We start from the raw sequence: 19,563 nt of genomic DNA, 5'->3' as shown, positions 1-19,563 counted from the left end.
GAAGGAGGCTGCCGCTCACGACGTTCACCTCAAGAGGTTGCATGCAATCGATACCTACGGGTCGACACACCGCTACCAGGAGAATTGGGGAAAATATTCTACCGTCGGCAAGGTATGGGCCCTGATACGGGCATGTTATGTCTCGTCTTCGGATCACACACGAACACTACATCGCCTTCGCGGAGCTTCTTGTCCGCTGTGCGAAGACAGAACTTGCAATGACGAGCAATTGAGATGAAGTGTTGGCCCTGACGGAGATCGGGGCAGGAGGGAATATGGCTAGAGTAATTTCACGAGGAACCCCTGTAAACAGTGCGAGGTAGCGGAACGAGACGATATGGGGTAGGGCCTCAATTCCGAGCTGAAACTTGGTCTCGAAGAATGAGGTCTGTTTCGTTTGCATGACCGTTCGGTAATAGTGGCCACATCTACCATCATCAGAGGGATGGTAGAAACCTGAATTACCGATGGCATGATGGATACAAACAAACGCTTGTCCATCCCGAGAGATGTGTCTGTATACATGCTACTTGCCTGCCTGCCTGCCTGCCTGCCTTCAAATTGGGTCGTGGTACTGCTGCCAGCTGAGATTTGCGTCCAGCTGGGCATTTCTCAAACCGGGTAACACCGGCTCTTTCGGCACCGGATGGGCTTTTTTATACGGGGGAGGGGAAGCACCGATTCCTTGTGCGTGCCTATGCTCGAAATATCACGCCCATATATTAACATAGTCTAGGCCAAGGAAGAAACCGGCACCCAACCTAACATTGCTACCGCTTTGGGCAAAAAAAAAAAAAAAACATATCGGCCGTTCTGGTAGGTCATCTACTGCGTAGCATGCATGCACATTAGGATTTTGCGGGCCCTCAGACGATCCCCAACTTGGTTTGATGAATAGCATAGCTACCGACTGCATCCTCATGGACGTTGGTTAGGTATGTCTGGTCGGCTCGGCTAGCCTTGACTGTGCCGGCGAGACCACGTCGCCGTTTAGCGTAGGAGTGTGGCATCGTTCTGGACCCTTCTTTCTGAAGTCGAACTGAGGATTGGACCATTCGAAGCTACGGGGTGAATGGGACCCGGAGGGGGGGTAATTCTATCCACCCTGACATTAGGTAGATGCTGAGGGAGGGTTTGATTCTTCTTCCCACTGCCCGCCTAACCTCAACCTACCAGGAGGTACCAACTGTCTAGCATTGGTAAATGTAGGTAGGTAGGAGCTTCAACTAGTGGCAACCAAGATATTATAGGTAATGTGTATATATATAATATAAGTGCTCGTCAACGTGCACACGAGATCGGTTACATTAGGTAGTAGTCCACCCCGTTATATGTTGGTAAAGAGACGAAACTGGTGGAATCCGAGCGAGGCAAATTAAGTACCTAACCTACCTATCTAGGTACCTACCTAGGTAAGTGTCTATATGAGTATATTAACCTAAAGGTAGGTATACCTTGGGTATCTACCTAGGTGGGTATCCAGGACGGGACGGTTAGTGTGTACCTACCTTTTGCGTACCCTAGGTACGTAGGCTAGGTACCTATTCATAAACAGGTACCTGCCTCTGGATTCTCAATCGACGTCACTCCTTTTGGCTCCTCATCATCGTCACCCACTGCCCCCCTTTACGTTGGAATCACTATGAGTAGGAATGAGCCGACACCTACCTACCTGGTACTTCCCGGGGTGCTACTGGAATCCGTATCAAGGCACGTATCTATCTGGTAGTATATACATTGACCAACAGTTAGGGTCTTGAGGAGGGTGGTCTGAAAAAGTTTCGACCTATCGCGAGGCTATCAACCATCCCGGATAACCTCGTCATACTCATACAACCTGACCTTGGCTGTTTTGTGTAGGCAATATACTCATATGGCCATCGATGCTACGTACCATATTCGTCCATCCACTCGCCCGCCCAATCACACATACCTAAGTACCTATATCTGCCTCCCTCCGAAGTTCCCGTATCTGATTGGGTTAGCCACTTCATAGAGCAAGACCTCCGCTCCAACCGTAGCTATCGCACGAAACGCGCCACTATCACCCGTTTGGTGCTTGTTCGCGCTAGCCTTGGTGTAGTGATTTGTAGCTAGTCTTCAGCAAGTAGCCTCATGCACCACGTCTTTCGTGTGTGGTGTAGAGTATATCTTTCAAGGCTTCTCCGCGGGCTACCCCAGAGGCGCTAATATGACACGAACCCTCCCCGTTTCTCGACATTCCAGAAGAGGCATTGGCAGTATCCAAATCATTGGTATTAACCATCGTCTTGAACTCGGTAATCTTATCATCAAGCATCAAAATACCAGCGTCGTTGTCAAGTCTTCCTCGGAAATCACCTAAAACCCCCTGTCCGGCCTCGACTCTGTTGGCTCCAGTAGGTAGTTACCGGAGCAGCACGTTGCCAGAGCCCTGCAATTTGCAATAAGATCAAGCAACGACCCTTGAACCTACCTAACCCGCATACACCCAAGCGTCCGCGGCTAGGTCCAGTCTATTTTCATCAGCTACTCTCCGCTCTACCTCCCCACCCCGCTCATCTCATTATTATCGCCAAATTAGACAGCTCCAATCTACTCAAAGTTGCTTTATCTTACCCCCTACCTTGACCACTTGACGCTGCGTATGTAGGTGGTGTCTGTTTCCCCGTCTCCGTTCCATCACCTAAATTCCCCCTTTGCCTCCTTCTCGTCTTCCTCCTTCCCACGATCTCCCTGTTGGGCTCGAGTGGCCCTGAGCCTAAAATCTACATACCTACGCGCGACCCCGACCTTCTTTTGTCAGCAACGTCTCGCCTCCACGTCTCCATAAACCCACCAGCGACACGACCACCTTGCTCGGGTCCCGCCACCACAACTGGATAACCGCATTATCACAGTGTGGAATAGGGGCAGGTCTTCACATCTGACGGGCTCGTTTGGTTGACTGCTTTCCTCATACAAATCGGTGACCAGATCGGCAAGCCCAATTCGCCAGCTATATTCATAGCAGCGCCAACTAACGTCTTGTTCACATCCCATCATCATTTCGTCCGTCGCCGTCTCTTCCGCTCTAGGCCAAGCTACACGGAGCTTTTGAGTTCGTACTCTGCCTATCTTGGGTTGACGCACGCCGTGAACTGCTTCGGTATAACTCCCTCGGTCCTTCCACCTGTTTGCTTGACCTAGGATAGCTTCTAAACGAACCTGTTGTCCGACATCCAGTGTCTTGGTCTATAAGCTCGATATATCCTTACCGGCTTAACCATCTCTTACCCTGTTTGGATTGACAGCGCTGTATCCAAAAAATTCCATCACCGCTTTCCCCCGCTCAACCTAAATAACTTACGATTATCTTGTCCGGAAAAGGCGACGAAACTGCAATTGCGATCGTCAGATCGACAGACTTCACTTCTGCTACCTACCTAAGGTACTACCTACCTTCTTCCATCTTCTCCATCCGCCGCTCGCTCGCTTCCACACCACCGTTTGCGCTTACCGCCAAAGCTGATTGGTTGGCAAGCCCGACTGCGCGCGGCTTTCGGTCCTCCCTCATCTCTAGATCGCTAGCTCAATGCGGGCTACCGTGAGAAACACCCCAATATCATTTCTTCATAGCACAGTTTCAAGATGCATCAGATGGATGAGGTGACGGGGACGGGCCCCGCCTTGGCCGGTGGCCATAACATCGGCTTTGCGATGCAAAAATACATCCTGCTACACAACCAATACGAAGAGCTTAGACAGCACATGAGCGACCTTTGCACTTCGTACACCACATCGTCTACCGCGGTCACGTCTCCTTCGGTTTCGCCCACTCGCTCTTCCAGCAGCTCGTCTCTGAAGCTTTCGCCGTCCCTGCAACGGAACCATAGGAGATCATCGTTGCCAGTTAGGCCCTCGGGCCATCGATACTCGCAGACCCAGCTGGAGCCAGTGTTGGACGAGTCGCTGGTCGAAGAGATGGAAGCGGGCGAACAGAAGCTTTTTAACGTGAACGAGGGCATCAAACGGGCATTGACGGAGTTGTTGAACTGCGAGACGGTGCGAAGAGACCAAGTCATGCGGACTTGGGTACAGACACGCCTAATGGACACGGAGAGAGAGTTGCGGAACGGGCGAAGGCGGCGGAGTCACGGAGCGCTCGACTAAACAGCCTGAGGGGAAGAGAATGCAAGGGGCAATATTTGCCCCCGGTTCGGTTCGTAGGGTGGGAACAAAATCGGCTGGATGAAAAAGGGGACTGGGCATTTTGATGGGTGAAGGTCGGGAGCGGCATCGGAACTTGATACCTATTTGATTTGACGGCGTTACGGCGACTCAGGTGGTACTGTCCGTGGGCATGCTAAGCCGCTTTTGCTCTGCCCTTGGAATGGCGATTGAATTCATGTGCTATTCATCGAGGGGTGGATTTTCATCCGGTCATATGAGCATATCGCGTTCAGCGTCCCGAGCCTGGGCGTGTTATTATAGCGTATATTTACTTGCGGGCAGCGTGAAGGGGATCGAACTGAATGGTGGAGGCATCAGCCAAAGTACCGGTGGCACCTTAGGTACCTGGGTACCTAATGCGCGAAAACCGTATGGATCGCTCAGCTTATGTAATGTCGTATCGTTTCCATCCATCAAACTGAGTTGTCTACCTTCATTACCTCGCCTGTTTTCAGTCCACGACAGACTCGCCCTCGTAATCAGGTTTTTCGTTGCTACGCACGCTATCACTACTTCCTACCCACGTTCTCGACTTGGACGATAGATGCTGATGTGTTTGGCAAACCGTGGTTCTTTTCGTGGTTCCACATAAGCATGTCAGTACTGCTTGAGACGAGCGCGGGCGACGTGGTGATAGACCTCTTGACAGACTACGCGCCCAAAGAATGTGAGAAGTAGGTTTCATTCCTTCCGTTCCAGCCCACTGCACAACCCCATGTCCGAATCAACTCCTCCGAGGATGGGATTAATCATAGGCTGACCTCCCGTGTCATCGTAGCTTTCTCAAGCTCTGCAAGGTGAAATATTACAACTTCTCACCCGTCCACTCTATTCAACAGAATTTCTCCTTCCAAACCGGCGATCCCCTCGGGCCCACGTCCCCTTCCTCCGATGGTGGCTCTTCGATATGGGGCCTTGTCTCCGGGCCCTCCGAGAAGACTTTCCCCGCGACCTTTAATCCCAAGTTGAAGCACCTCGAAAGAGGAACCGTCTCCATGGCTACCGTGCCACACCCTTCCGACCCAGATGTTCGTGTTGCCGGCAGCCAGTTCATTGTTACTCTTGGCGACAGTACGGATTATCTAGATGGGAAGGCGGCGATATTTGGTAAAGTGGTCGAAGGATTCGATGCTTTAGAGAAGATCAACAATGCAATCACCGACCATGACGGTCATCCCCTCGTTGATATCCGGATAAAACACACCATTATTCTCGACGACCCGTACGCCGATCCGCCGGGGTTACGAGAGCCGAGCCAGTCACCTGCGCCGTCCAAGGCCCAGCTTGCTACAGTCCGAATCGCCGACGACGCTACGCTAACCGAAGAAGTGGACGAGGACGCTGCGGAAAAGGCGCGACGCGAGAGGGAAGCCCGCGCCCAGGCTTTGACCCTGGAGATGATGGGCGACCTTCCTTTTGCCGAGGTCAAGCCTCCTGAGAACGTGCTTTTCGTTTGCAAACTTAATCCCGTCACTACGGACTCGGACCTCGAGCTCATCTTCAGCCGTTTCGGCATCATCCTCTCCTGCGAAGTGATTCGCGATAAGAAGACTGGTGATAGTTTACAGTATGCATTCATCGAGTTTGAGGAAAAGAGTGCTTGCGAAGCAGCTTATTTCAAAATGCAAGGCGTGCTCATTGATGACCGGAGAATACACGTAGACTTCAGTCAGAGCGTGAGTAAGTTAGCTGAAGTTTGGAGGGGCGGCGAGAATGCAAAGCGAAAACGGGGACGAGATGGTGGTGGATGGGGTGGCGTGAAAGGCTTGGAAAAGTGGAGGAAGTACAGAGAAGAAGACGGGCGTGATGATGACCGTGGCCGTTACAGTATGGTCTACGGCGAGGAAGAGATGCGTGGCCGGCATGAGCGACAAAGGGACGGCGGAGATGAAGAGGGTAGGGGGGCAAATGATGCAGATCGCTTCGCGGACCACGGACGCGATGGCAGGAATCGAGAACGGCCTTGGAATGGTGGTAATGGGCGCGAGAGGAATCAGGAGTCACAGAGGCGAAGTCGAAGTCCTAGGAGAGAGAAGCATCATATCCGAGCCCGGGATGACAACGACCAAAGAGAAGATCGTACTAGGCCACGGTACGACAATCGACATCGGAATCCTCAGGATCGGGACAACGATAGAAACCGGGGAGCTCACGGCGATTATCGACGGAGATAGCCTGTATTCGATGGACGGAATCTAGTCGTCGCGCATCCATAGGAATACGTAGGCATCCGCTTCTTATTTTTGGACGTCTCGATTGCGGCTCTCCGACTTGTCGTATCTGAGACGATATAGCTCTTGGTGGCTCAATTTTTCAAGCGCACAATCTCCAGGCCTACGGAGTTGGGCTTGGAGAGCAAACCGGTACAAATCTAGCAACTGAACGGCAGCTTACCTTAAACGTGATGGGAATCTTCCCAGGCTTGTTGAGCTGCTTATCTATGTATACCGATGGACACCCAGCGCCCAGTCTCCGTCGCTATTCATCTGCCGAGGCGACGGGGTCTGACTTGGATTCAAAGATGAAGTTGACTGCTTCTTTCAAGTAATGCCTTGAGAGGCGGTACTTGAGGTGATCTATCGTTATGAATGCCGTTACCAAATCGTATAGTATTGGTCTTCTCGGGCACGCCGACACCCGAAATACCGGAAATATCTCCATGTAGGGATGTCTAAGCACCTGAGCGCCTGTGCGATTAACATGGCCACCAGTTAGTCGTTGGCCGTATCTGGCATTTTCAGACTGCTAGAAGTTCGTCGGGTTTCTTTACTGCTAAAGCTCTTCCGCGGCCGCGACGACTCGTGGCCACAACAACGGCAAGCTGCGCCATGTCTGCGGCCGTCATCGCGTCACATGGTAACTCCTAGGCCAAGCTGTCTCATGGAACCCATAGTCGTCAATTTCGACTAAGAGCTAATATGTGTTTCCGGCATCGGTAGCGGCCTAATTACCGGGCACAAGTATCGTCTCTGCGTATGGCCACTAAATCGGAATGACCGTACGGTAGTAACCTAGGCGAAAGATCGGGAGACTATGCTTCTTTCCGAAATATTTGGGGCTTTGTCTGCTATAATAGCAGTTGGAGGGGGTGGGCAGCTTCTTGTTCCATGGTGTAAACGATGACGATAATGCTCTTGGGGCAGTTCGGGACGTTACCCTAAACCACAATGAAAAGTGATAATAGAGCGAAGGCCCATCGAGTCAAACGAATGCGACCATCATCAGCAGGAGAATGATTTGAGCAAGCAACCACGAATTCGGTGGGAAACGTGGCATAGCCGTGTTGGACGACGAGCTCTACAATCGCTATAACGCATCTGGGAATACTTTTACAGCATCTACCTATCTTTCATCTACGTCGTCTTCGAGTATTGCTACGGGCCGTCGTTTGCACTACAAAATCGCCTCCACCTCTCAGACGAGTTGGCATTCCACATGATTTACTGTCAATCATGACTGTGGAAGACTTGGCTGCTAGGCTGGGTTACTCAACGTCTGGTGTGTCTCAAGACACCCTCGTGACACCTGATACCGCCGTCGCCCGAGGGTCCCCCGCTCGAAAGGATTCTTTGTAATGCTACTAACGCCGGGAGAACCTTGGTGGGATTAAAGCGATGAGTTATCACCAAGGAAGCGCTGGGCAACTGGTGCCTATTACAACTAGGGAAGGGCATCACTCGCTGCCACTGGCGAGAAATTGGGGCTATATTGCCCGGCTAACCAGGTATTTCAGTGTCAAATTGTGATTAGATGCGGCTCATAGAAGCTCACAGAAGCGCCGGTGTCTCTGGCGGTCTGCTTGCTCTCTATTACTTACTGTCTATTAAGTGCTCCGGGCTACTCAACAACGGGTGTCTACCGTCACCTAACCCGTGCCGAGGCGATCTGGAACGCGTCGGGAATAGCATTCTCTACAAGTATGCCTTCTGTAGGACTGGATGAATGCGGGACTAGATAGACGTATACTTCGGGCAACCGGCCCTCCACTTCTTTCGAAAATTTGCGCTTTGACTATCCTGGAAGTGCATCTCGAGTGGGATAATATTAGGGTGTTGATGATGTAGAGAGCTCAAGGCTAGCCGCTGCTCGCTACCGTGTAGGCTTTGTCGACGTATAAACGCGCTCTTAGCCATACCCCATCTCTTAGAGGGTCATATAAATCGTTGATATGTCGTTTTATACACGTCGTTTTCAGATCTACCTATACAAACGGGCGAGGAGAGGAGACGAGGAAGGAGGTAGTCACCCGAGTAACGTTCAGGTGGTCTTAGCCGCGACCATTTACGATATATACACGTAGGCATCTACCCTCTCTCCCTACCGCCCTCCACCTATGATCATATTAAGGGACGTCGGAGCTAGCGGAGCTCTGCATAGCCACATACCATGGAAACTTGCACTCGACGGGAAAGAATGTCGGCGAATAAGAAAGGTATCGAATACACGCACCTCCAATAGGATGCTTTTCCCGAACGCTCATTCTCCCTGTATGTGGCTGCTTGGATTGGGAAGCCGGGGGGGGGCAGGGGTTGCGTGTCTACAAGGGCGCGAAGTTCACAAATCGAATTCTTGTCACTCGTAGTACCGGGTGCCCTTAGCACTCTGATCCGAACCGAAAGGGCTTGAAGGCTTTTCAACGACGTGGCTCAAAACGCCATCGACCGATCGATGCTACCCTTTATCTAGCAGGCGTTCTCGTACGGGACCGCAATCCACATTTTCTCCTGCTCGATGCCGGGTCGCCTGTTAGAACGTTAGCTGCAAGGTCCCCCGTCTGTGTGACGAAGCCCTCACTGGGCGATCTATACGGTCATATCTCCCTAGATCGGACCGAGGGATTCGTCATTGTACTGGACTTCGACTATAGCTTCCTCTCTCCTGTCCGGCCTAGGGCCTACTCGGTGGCTGCCTTCGTAGGGGCCCTCCTTGCAACCAAGAGGCTTATTACGAAAAGCCAACCAGAAGCCATCCGGCTTTTCGGCCTGATGTGCCTTCCCGCCTCGTCAATTTAAGGCTATTTATTCAATTTCGGTCGGAACTCCGACTACGGCCTATGGAGGAAATGAACTGGCCCGAGGGGAAGAATCTCGAGGGTTGTACTAGGTGGGAGCTAGGCCACAATAACAGCTCACTAAGCAGTCCGTCGATTCGTGTAGGTGTGTGCTCTAGCGAGTATTCGGTTCTAGAGCGGACTTGTGCAACACTGACACTTCACCCAGCACCCGCGGCTGACCTCGACCTTGGCGGTGTGCTACTGTGATGACAAGCCATCCTTGGCGTTAGCTCGTAAAAGTCTTCTCGGCCGAGGGAGACGTCAAGAGCGAGCGAAGGCATGGTGTCCTAAGCACAGGGGTGGCGGCAGAGAAGACGGCAAGAGTGATGACAGCAACGACAACGTGATCAACGGAGCAGATATTAGGTACGGGTCAGATTAAGCAACAACCCCTACGCAGATCGATCGAGTTCACTTCGACCACCCCTGGCCTGATCCCCAGAACGAGCTTAGCCCTATTAGCGCTCCAAGACATCGTCGGTACGATGCTTCAGCCAGGTACAGGTTGCCGTCCTGCTTATTAAGTAGGTGTCCCGCAATCTTGCCAACACGCCCCGGCCATCGCTGCAGAATCTTTTCTGGGCTCCCTCCCGTTAATGTGCTCCATGCTAATTTGGACCCCCAAAATGTCTCGCATACTGACGGACTAGTTTCAGCCAATGGTGTAGCGGCTGGTGGTACAATTGCGGCCACCCGCAGTCATCCATCTTGGCCTCCAACCTTTTCTTCCCCCCTATAGATGACTGATGGCAGGGCATGCAGCCTGCCGCGACGCTGGAGGGAAAAGTTCCGTTGATTTGCCCCGGCGTCTACGTCGTTTCCCTCCCGCGAGGAAGAAAGAGGGGTGGCCGTGTGTCTAGCTGGTGACAGGTGGACTCTTCATGGTTATACGTCTGCTGCATTCGGAAGCTGTAGGTACGGGATGGCAATGCTGTGGTTTGGCCTGCCACCTCTGTCCTGTCTATACGAACCCAGGCTCGGATAGCTATCAGAATCGAAATAGCATGTCCTGGAGGATGGACCAAAGCAATAAGGCCCAAGTTTACTCGGACCTATAGGCTACCCTCTTTGGGCAATGGCTTTGTTCCCCATCACAAGTCTTCAGACTCCATGAAGACACCAGAGCTTCTGTGACAAAGCGGCGGTCGATCAGTGTAACCTAATTAGGTACCTCGGGTCTACATTGTATGACGCGTATGATGATCCTCATCACGACCTATGTCGTCGGCGGTACTTGGTGCTTAAACTCTAGGAGGTTGTAAGCATTTTCTTGGGCTCTCCATTTATGCTTGAGAGAGGGCGCACTGCAACTCATGAGTGTGTAAAATGGAAACTCATATATCACTGTGCGACAGCTCTGCCAGATATTCATCAGTCAGGGGCAGGCCTTGGGAATCTTCAATCCGTGTATGTCGCAGCTGCGTGCAGTCAGCAACCAATAACTTATTCCCTGGTCTTACCGGTGTGCTAAACACCCATATATCTCTGCAAGACATTGCTGTCTGCATGTCGTGGTTTGCAAACTGAAATAATAGGGGCTGGCTTTGTAGGGCATTTCGCTCACCAACATAACAATCATTCCAAACGTACATATCCAATCACCAACTTGAATCGCCTTCACTACACAAGGGGAACAGCAAGGAGGGGAAAATGGAAAAAGGAGCCACCAACTAGATACTAGACACGGAAATTGACGATCCCCTCCCCTATCAGCCGTGGCTGAGAAATCATGCAATAACAGGGACTAGCTGCGGAAATAACCATGGTAGGACTTTTCTGCTTCCGACCGTCTTCGATCTGGGTATCCTTCCTTACGGTCGTATGGCTTAATTAGGTATCTCGTGTACTTAAAGTAAAACGGTAGGTATATCATCGAAGTTTACAAGAAACTTTCCATTAAGAGTGCTGCTGGTTAAAGATGGCTTCGATTACCATTCTGGAGCGATATCTCGTCGTTTGCATGGTCTGAGGCATGGCTGGATGGGCCATGTAAGCCTCGGTGTCTATCTCAACTCCAGCTGCAGACGAGTACAAACGAGGATACCCGAGTAACTTAACCATTCGGGCGCGGACCAGCGCCGTTTGTCGCTGTGCCTCTTGCCGCATACACCGTGTATAGCGTCTATATGATGAAGGAGGGGGAGGATTGATGACCTCCACGCCTCTCCAATAAGAGCTGCTCAAAGTGGCCGTGGCTCATGTAGGCTGAGTTTAGGGTCCGCGGAAGAAAGAGGGCCCTTCCGTCACCTCTGGTCGAGAGCACGATGGCTGTCTTCATCACGTTTGGGCTACTGGATGCACCTAGGGGAGATACGCATGAGAGTGTCTGGGGCTTGGTATGGCCGGAGCATTCCGATTGGGGCCTCCTCGACGACGCCCATCCCATTAGCCCTCAGACGTTGTACACAAATCTTTATGCGATAAGTGATGAGGAACTGCGACACATCAACCCCCTCACCCTGAGATATGTCTTAGCATCAAGTACCACCGAGCTCTCTCACTTTACGGTGAGGTAAGTCAAGACATAACATCGTCCCACCCGATGTTTGGGCCTCTAGTAGGACGAGAGCCGTTGGCCCAAAGCCACCTCCTTCTGTTTGCTCAGGTGAGCCTCTCGTAACCCCCATCCTAGTGATCGACTGCTCGTTACCTGCTGGTTTCCTATATTCCACGCAGGTGACAGGTCGCTCGGCCTGAGCAAGCGTTGTGAGAGATCCCGGTGGAAATGACACAGCGTTAATGCCTCCTAGGCAATGTTGCCTCTCCACGCCAAGGAGTGAACTGGCTAGACGTAGTTTGCTACGTGATTTTGGTGCCATCTCACATCTGCACCTTTCTGTCGCCAGTTTTGCTTCGCTGGTGACAAGGGCTGTCGGCCAGGAAATTTATGCTCAACGGCAAGACCTAGTCCTCACTAACGTCCCTGGGTTGACCCGAGTCAGTAATGATCTTATGGCGAGAAGAAGTGGGGGGAGGGCGAGGGGGATAAGCTACGCGCACACCTGGTGGCCAGTGTTCTGGGTCTCAGCCAAATCCGGAATAGATGATAGATGTTGGTCTCAGTCCAGATGAGGTCTGCCTGGTTTTCGACATCATCTATAGATTGAAATCGAGATTGGCTAGTCCTAAACTTCCAGCTCCAGATCGCCTCCGGGGATGATCACCCTGGCCTTCCTCTGCTCTCACCCCGGTCTTGTAGACGAGCTGTTTGCGTGCGTGGACTTTCGTTGCTTTCCTAGAGTGAAACGGAGCACATGGATTACATACCAGTCACTCCAAGCCAGTGTACGCATGGCTACGGCCTTGCTCATCATGCAGTAACCATGCATCCAACCGTCTCCTGACTTAGTCTCCATAGGCCTGCGTAACAGGGCTAGGTTAATCGACTTCGTGGACCTTGTCGACGTGACACCTGCTGTGTTATTGACGAGCAGTGAGATGACAAGTCTTCAGTAGGCGCCTCCTTGCCCTGAAGGGGTTTTCAGATCTAGTTGCAAACAACACTCTTGGATATCGGCGCTTGTCTGCGGAAGTGTGGTACGGGAGTATAACAGTGACAGGACATGCAGTTTTTCAATTTCGTTCCTATGTTTTTTTTTTTCTATTTAATTTTTCTTGATTTGTATCTAACCATAATTGTTTCTCCCCTTCTCTGCAAACCGTCAGATCAAATCTGCTATTTGATGAGCCATCGAAGTTTTACAGGACGGAAGAGATCCCGTAAAGCTCCAACCTCTCTCGTCAGGCCAAGGTCTGGGTCTAAATTCCACATACTTTGGACGAACCGCGTGGTCCCTGTTATTCGCTCGCTGGGAGAACTCATCGTTTTCCCATCGATATTTTGCCTTTCGTCTCGTAGAGCAGAAAAAGGCCCCTCCCCCTTGACACAATTCTGATAATAGCACGGGAGCTGGCTGAACACTGTCCTTGTCTCTCACGCACTTGGCCGCCCGAATTCGAGAGGTGGCAGAATCACCTATACGCACGCGCACATACAGATATCCATATAAACGAATACACACCTATACAATGGTGACTCCGACCTGCTACCCCCCAAGCGAAGCCGGTAGACGATATAGCCGCGCTTGTCCACCATACCCCGTATCTTACTCAGATCGTCGCTCTTACCTCTCTTCTCGAGATAGCCGCACAGCCACCATGGCCGAACGCGAAGGGGACGTTGAATCACAACCTCGGAAGAGGATTGCAGTAGCAGTAAGTCGACGTAACTACCTCTTGTCCTTTTGCGTGACCAAGCTGGTCCCCCTTACACTCTTGTCAGCCGAAGAAGCTATAGTAGACGCTGACATGAAGCCACGTTAAAGTGCGGCCGGTGTCGTAAGCGCAAGATACGATGTAGTGGCGACACGGGACATGGACTTCCATGCTCGAACTGCAAGAATGCAGGCCACGAACCATGCCTGTTTCTACGGGTAACACCCCCCTCCCTATTTCCCGCCAAAGCATCCAAAAAAGAAGAAGATAATGAGGAGGAAGGAGGCAAAGAAGACATAGTGGATATATACTCCTAGCGTCGGCTCCCTAATATTCTTCTAAATATTCAGGTGTCATCGACCGAGACCCATCTTAGGAACGACAACAACGAGTTCGGGTATAATCTCGAAGCGGCACGGCCTTATAGCCACCAGGCTCGGATTGCGGGTTCTCCCTTGAGCTCCATATCTCAATATTCGGACCTGTCTGCTGGGGACGGTGTGAATTCTTATCGACCCAATCAGTACCCGTATGGTAATGGCAGTAAGGGTTACTATTCTGCGATGCCGGGATGGTCAGCAGGGTATCAGAATGATGGGGTGGATTACGGCCTCAACTACTCCTACCCGATGTTGAGCCATGATCCTGCTCATATGGTGCAGGGATACGGGCGATACGGCTCGGGTAAGTCTCTCTACGTCGATAACGAGACCTCCTCTTACCCCTACGGTAACCTGATACAACGCCCGACAGTAAGCAGTGATTCTGCTACTGGATTCTCCTTGTCTGGGATGGCTGCCTCGCTGCCAAATGCGTCTGATCGTGTGGTGCCTTCAGACCGCCTACTTCCTCAGGTGAACCGTACCCTTACGGGCTCATCTGGGTACCGCCCGGATGGCATTGGGAATGCTTATTCAAATACAAAAGCTTCACCGACCGGGTCGATGTCTGAGGTCAGCTACGGTAGCTTGAGCTCAAATTTCGAGACACAATACTCGGCTGGGACCGCGCTGCCGTCTGGCGTCCTGCATCGGCCGACAGGTCAGAACGACAACACCAATTACCTGAATAGCGCGGCTTCAGCCTCCGATGTGATTTACACATCTAGTGATCATGCCCTCCGGTCAGCCGAAGACACTGGCCCGGGGCTGAGCTATATATACGGTGGTACCAAGGCCGGTACTTCTCGACGAGGTTCCGAGTCTAGCGGCGGAGCCAGCCCTGAATCTGTTCTCCCCAACGGCCATGTATACGTCCCAGACACTCATGAGTCTCATGCTCCTCCGCCCCAGAGCTACGTTGCCTCACAGGATGGAGTAGAGGGAGCAACCAGGTCTTCTGGTCGAAGGAGTGGCAGCGGCGGATCCGCGCATCTGCATACGGACGGCCGCCGACGATCTGCGGGAAACCTCCGTGGGGGATAAACTCACTGCTCTGTCTCTAAGTTTCCCCGGTTGGTTCAGCATCCGGGTGATGGCGGTATGCGGTGCGACGTATCTAGGGGAGAGGGAGGGGGGAGAGGGTGGGAGGGGCGGGGGTCAGTCAGCCGGTCAGTTCAGTCAGTACTGTATGAATGTTGGGGGGGGAAAGAGTTGTCTGCTGCCAGGGACAGATGGGGACGCGTGGAGGCTTTTCATTTTACGATTTCTCGCCTTTCCTGTTTCCAAGAGAGGACGAGACGGAGCCGTTTGCAGGGAAGCGATCCCGGTCTCCAGCGCCTCACCTAGATTTCCTTTTTCAGCTCGTCTGTACGGGGCCTCGCCTCGAGCGTCGAGAGTTTCCTTGCAGCACACATGCGCCTCGATGGCCTGCCTCTGTTTTCTTTGTCGGGCGTTCAACTTCAGGAAAGCCAGTCGGGCCTTCTTCGCCTCCAACTCCAAATCGAGCGGCACCCCCTTTTTTCAACAAACTCCCAAGCTCCGAGGGACCGGATAATGGACCTACCACTAACAGTCGGAATAGTGCCCAGCAGGCACGCCGGCGGACGTATGGCGCTTCGTGTTGTCGGCTGGTGTGTTGCGCCAGGATGCAGGCCACTGGCTCGCAGCCATCCAGTCCTCGACCCAGAACCTTTCCTCTCACATATGCAGGACGGCTCGGTTAGATACCCGTCGATCCATCGCCGGCTCGTCGATCCTTATCCGCGTGGTAAACCATCCATTGCCACACTCTTCTCGATTTACGCGGTGGTGTCTCAAAACAAATTTGCTTGAAGAAGGAGGTATCGGGAGGTTGAGGTAATTGTTTGCACACGGGACCGCCGGCGATATTGATTTCGTGTGCTCGAGGATGCGCGTCGCCCCCGTCGATCTACCTGCTTCGGATTCTCTAACCTCGTCTTGTGTGCTTCCATTTCTATTTTGCCCACCTCATCTTTTTTTTCGACCCCACTTCATGAAGACGAATGGTCCTTATTCATCCGATCGGGTCCCTGAAATTCTTTCATTCTCTCCACCCCAGCATCAGCGGTGTAAGATGGACTGCGCATATTCTGGCGGCAAGAAAACGGATCTTGACGGAAAAGACAAAATAAGACTGGAGACCTACTGACGTCTTACTTCTTACTACGGCAGGGCTGGCATGGTATAATACCACCTGTTAGTATGCTAGTTCAGGCATTGCTTTACTGTTTACATGTTGGGTTTAGGGGGGAAGGGGTCGTTCACCCCAGTCTGTTACCCCTGTTGCTAATCATTGTCATTATCTCTCTCGCCTGGCCCCTTATTTGCGGGGACCCCTACGACATATAATATGGCGATCTCACCAGCGTGGCTGAACGGTAGAGTACGTTGGAGTGAATGCCGGTGTCAGAAGAGGGAGAGATAAAGTGTGCGCGCAAGTCATATCTAACCTGCAAGAGGTCGTCGTGAGTCGTACCGTGGTTTTGGGCCACATGTGGTTGAGGCCAAGGGCAGGATTGTCTCCTCTCACAGTTGAGAGAGGAGCAAAGTTTATGACATATTAGATCCGATAGAGTATCTTAAGAACATAGCCGTATACCCATTCAGCCTCCTTTGGGTTCACTATTCTAATCCCCTAGGGGACTAACGCGTGTCTCCCAATGCACTACCGCCCTGAGATATCCACTGAGACTAGGACTTCCTTATTGGCTCTTCTGGGGGCCGAGAGAAAAGGGGGCCAGAGGTGCGGCTGAACAACTACACAGGCTCCTCGACAGGATGCCCATAATAGCGGTTAAGGGCAATGAGAATCCAATGGAAAGTGAGATTTTCCACCCGGGTGCTCAGATATATGATATAAGGGGCGGCGACTTGCGTACTTGGTGTATCGCCCCTCTGTGTGACCGCCGGGGGCGGGCCCTCACCATAATATAGGTACACCGCGTTACTGGGTGCTTACTGGGCCAATGAAATAAGTCACTGGTTTGTTTACGACTTGAGATTTTTTTGGGGACTTGGGCCACGTTAGAAGAGGGGTTGGATACGATGGCTAGGCCTAGAGGTGGTGTTTTGAATAACCGTAACAATAATTCGCCTGCTAAGATATGCTCGTTTGGGACGCATTGGAGGTATCTCGTGACTATCAGTACCGCTGATAGATCGGTATCACGTAGGGAATTCTACCTTACCTAACATATCTCTTAACGACTGGATGTAGGTGCTTATGTTTTTATGTGGCAATAATTTGTTGTTCTTAGCCTACCACAAGGTTGGTTAGATAAGTATTCTCATGTCCGATGTCCTATTGTTTGGTCCACTTAACCATGTCGCGTGAACCATCCTGGTTGCGGAACATGGGCCTGTAAGCATAAGGGGTTAGCAGCATATGAATACATAATAGCGGCCATTCTATACTAACTGAGATCTGTTTAGCACCGCGATCACGCACTGAGGATGACATTAGTGTTGGAAGCAGACATTCGTTGGCAAAGGAGATGGAAGAGGCCAGGACAGCGAATTGTGACAATTTTATTACCGAAATGACTATAAGTTTCCTTACCCCTGCTGATGGGGAAGAATGTCTTGTCTGGGCTAGCAGGAGGTAACGAACACAGCCTCTCAGTCGGAGAGATAATATGTCGGAGGCGACACGATCCTCAACGAGAGGGCCACAAGCAAGGTGTTGACTTACTAGCTAACTAGTAGGAAGAAAAGAGAGTGTGGAGTTAGCTAACCTGTATATACACTCAACTCGGCTTGGGTACGCTTAGTCCCCCCTTTCTGCTCTTGTCTAGACAGCGACCTGAGGCTTAGACCTACGTGACGGGCATGCTATATGATCAGATACGGTCTAGACGACCTTGGCACTGCCGTACCCAAACAAGACGTCTGACACGGTATCTAGCAGAGTGTTTGATAAAACAGCGATATAAACATATAACCCTCGGAAATCGCGAACGATGTCTTGGTTGAGTTTTTTTCTTGTAGTTAACGAGGTTCTAAGTAGCCTAGAGTTCGAACACGTTAACGTTCACATTATCGGATGCTATTGGCTTCGGGTTCACAGGCAGGGTGTGGCCGTTTTGGAACGGTATAGCAAGAAAGAATAACGATGAGGCATGGTTATTATATTATACGTGAGTTACTATCGTTATTAATATTTCAAGACCTTTCATAATTTCGTACGGATTATGACAAGGGGATGTGCTTGGAATAGGTTTAATTTAACTAATAATTCTATAGGGGGTCTCTTAGGTCCTTATTCCTTCTTAGGTTTCCTAGTCCTTATCTCGTCCTAATATATCCCAGAGGTACTTCCGTACTTTAGTACCTAGGTACCTTAATACCGAAGCTATTCGTAGTTTATTTAGGACTTTCCTTAGTAGGTCGCCGAGGTAACGGCCTTACTACCCGATATTATCCTCCTAACCTTTATAACCTAATTTATTAATATAGGGTTCCATTCCCGTATGTTACGGTTTTAAGAGCTGTTCGCTAGGTAAAAGCCGTATGTTAATAAACTAAAGCTAGACGAGGAGAAAAAGGAAAAAAAGGTACGCCGTATGGCCCGTACCTACGACAGCTAGCCTTATCCTCCGTAGGTACTAAGGGCCTGATTACGTACTATACCCTAGTACTAGCTAGGGCCTTATTATAGGCATAACTTATTACATAAGGTCCCCTCCCGGAAAAAAAAAAAGTACGCCCTGCCGCCCTTTTTTTCGGCGTCTAGCCCTAATAACCTAACCCGTTTTCTCCGCGCCTTAGGATACGTACCGTATCCTTAGGTACTGCCTCCGTCCCCCGGGGTACGCTAATCGCTCCCCGGGTTACTACCTCCGCCTCCTAGGGTACTAATATACCCCTAGGCCTCCTTCCTTTCCTCCCCGGCGGTTATACTATACCCCGGGGTCTCCTTTTCTTCCGCCGTTTCCTTCCCGGGGCCTTTCGTTTCCCGGGGTATTATATCGGGCGCCTCTAGCCTTCCGGCGCTTTTCCCTCGGGTCCTATTCTTTCCCGGGATCTCTTCCGTAGGTTTCCAGGGTTTCTTTGCTTACCGGGTACGCTTTCCCGGTAGCTACTTCCCCCCGAAAGCCCCTCCTCCTTCGCCGTTTCCCGGGTTACGTTATCCGCTTCCCGGGCTACTATCTTCGTTCCCCGGGGTATTATTATTCCCCGGAGGATAATCCCGATCTTCCTATTAAATCGTAGAGCTCTAAAGCCTTACGTACGAAGTCGCGTATAAGCGCCTACTAGGTCTAGCCTAGCTCCCGTAGCTACGGGATCGTCGGTCCGTCTACCGCTATTTAGAGACCCTCGTTTATCTTCCGCTAAAGGACGTACTAAAATACGCCGTCCGACTCGTTTAGAGACTATCGTTTATCTTCCGCTAGCGGAGCTAAGGGTTCCGCCTAAGAGCGTACTAAGGCGCGCTCTCTCGTCTACTGCCGTTTAAAGGCCAGGGGCCTATCCTTCCGTTTAAAGGCTAGGGGCCTATCCGTACTACTAGCGGAGCCGCGAGGCTCCGCCGGAAGGCGTGCTAAGGTACGCCGTCCCTACTCGTTTAAAGACCATCGTCTATCTTCCGTTAGAAGACGTATTAGGATACGCCGTCCGACTCGTTTAAAGACCATCGTTTATCGTCCGCTAACGGAGCTAAGGGCTCCGCCTAAGAACGCGCGGGGGCGCGTCCTTCCGTCTATT

General features: G+C 51.5%; 3 protein-coding genes across 3 annotated transcripts; all 3 read left to right on the top strand.

Moving 5' to 3' along the window:
* The first annotated feature begins 3,318 nt into the window (after nt 1-3,318).
* On the top strand, nt 3,319-4,226 carry GGS23DRAFT_399648 (uncharacterized protein). Its single transcript, XM_051513569.1, has one exon. It carries the CDS (start codon nt 3,610-3,612, stop codon nt 4,129-4,131), a length of 522 nt encoding a protein of 173 aa, XP_051367383.1. The 5' UTR covers nt 3,319-3,609; the 3' UTR covers nt 4,132-4,226.
* A 469-nt stretch (nt 4,227-4,695) lies between these two features.
* Nucleotides 4,696-6,517, top strand: GGS23DRAFT_399658 (cyclophilin-like domain-containing protein). The gene is made up of 2 exons (XM_051513570.1): nt 4,696-4,865; nt 4,970-6,517. The coding sequence occupies exons 1-2, from the start codon at nt 4,786-4,788 to the stop codon at nt 6,363-6,365; spliced, it is 1,476 nt and encodes a 491-aa protein (XP_051367382.1). The 5' UTR covers nt 4,696-4,785; the 3' UTR covers nt 6,366-6,517.
* Nucleotides 6,518-13,273: 6,756 nt separating this feature from the next.
* GGS23DRAFT_617844 (uncharacterized protein) lies at nt 13,274-14,883 on the top strand (the record flags this gene model as incomplete). Its single annotated transcript, XM_051520902.1, has 3 exons — nt 13,274-13,459; nt 13,570-13,677; nt 13,810-14,883. 3 exons carry the CDS (start codon nt 13,274-13,276, stop codon nt 14,881-14,883), a joined length of 1,368 nt encoding a protein of 455 aa, XP_051367381.1.
* Nucleotides 14,884-19,563: the final 4,680 nt, after the last annotated feature.

Source organism: Durotheca rogersii (genome assembly GCF_024521655.1).
Source record: "Durotheca rogersii strain YMJ 92031201 chromosome Unknown GGS23scaffold_48, whole genome shotgun sequence".
NCBI classification, from domain to species: domain Eukaryota; kingdom Fungi; phylum Ascomycota; class Sordariomycetes; order Xylariales; family Xylariaceae; genus Durotheca; species Durotheca rogersii.
This window is presented reverse-complemented; position numbering and strand designations above follow the sequence as displayed.

Bases quoted from the DNA above. Each gene is read 5' to 3' on its own strand.
- GGS23DRAFT_399658 (XM_051513570.1), top strand. From the start codon at position 4,786: ATGTCAGTACTGCTTGAGACGAGCGCGGGCGACGTGGTGATAGACCTC. The intron at 4,866-4,969 runs GTAGGTTTCATT...GTGTCATCGTAG, and splicing joins GCGCCCAAAGAATGTGAGAA to CTTTCTCAAGCTCTGCAAGG.
- GGS23DRAFT_399648 (XM_051513569.1), top strand. From the start codon at position 3,610: ATGCATCAGATGGATGAGGTGACGGGGACGGGCCCCGCCTTGGCCGGT.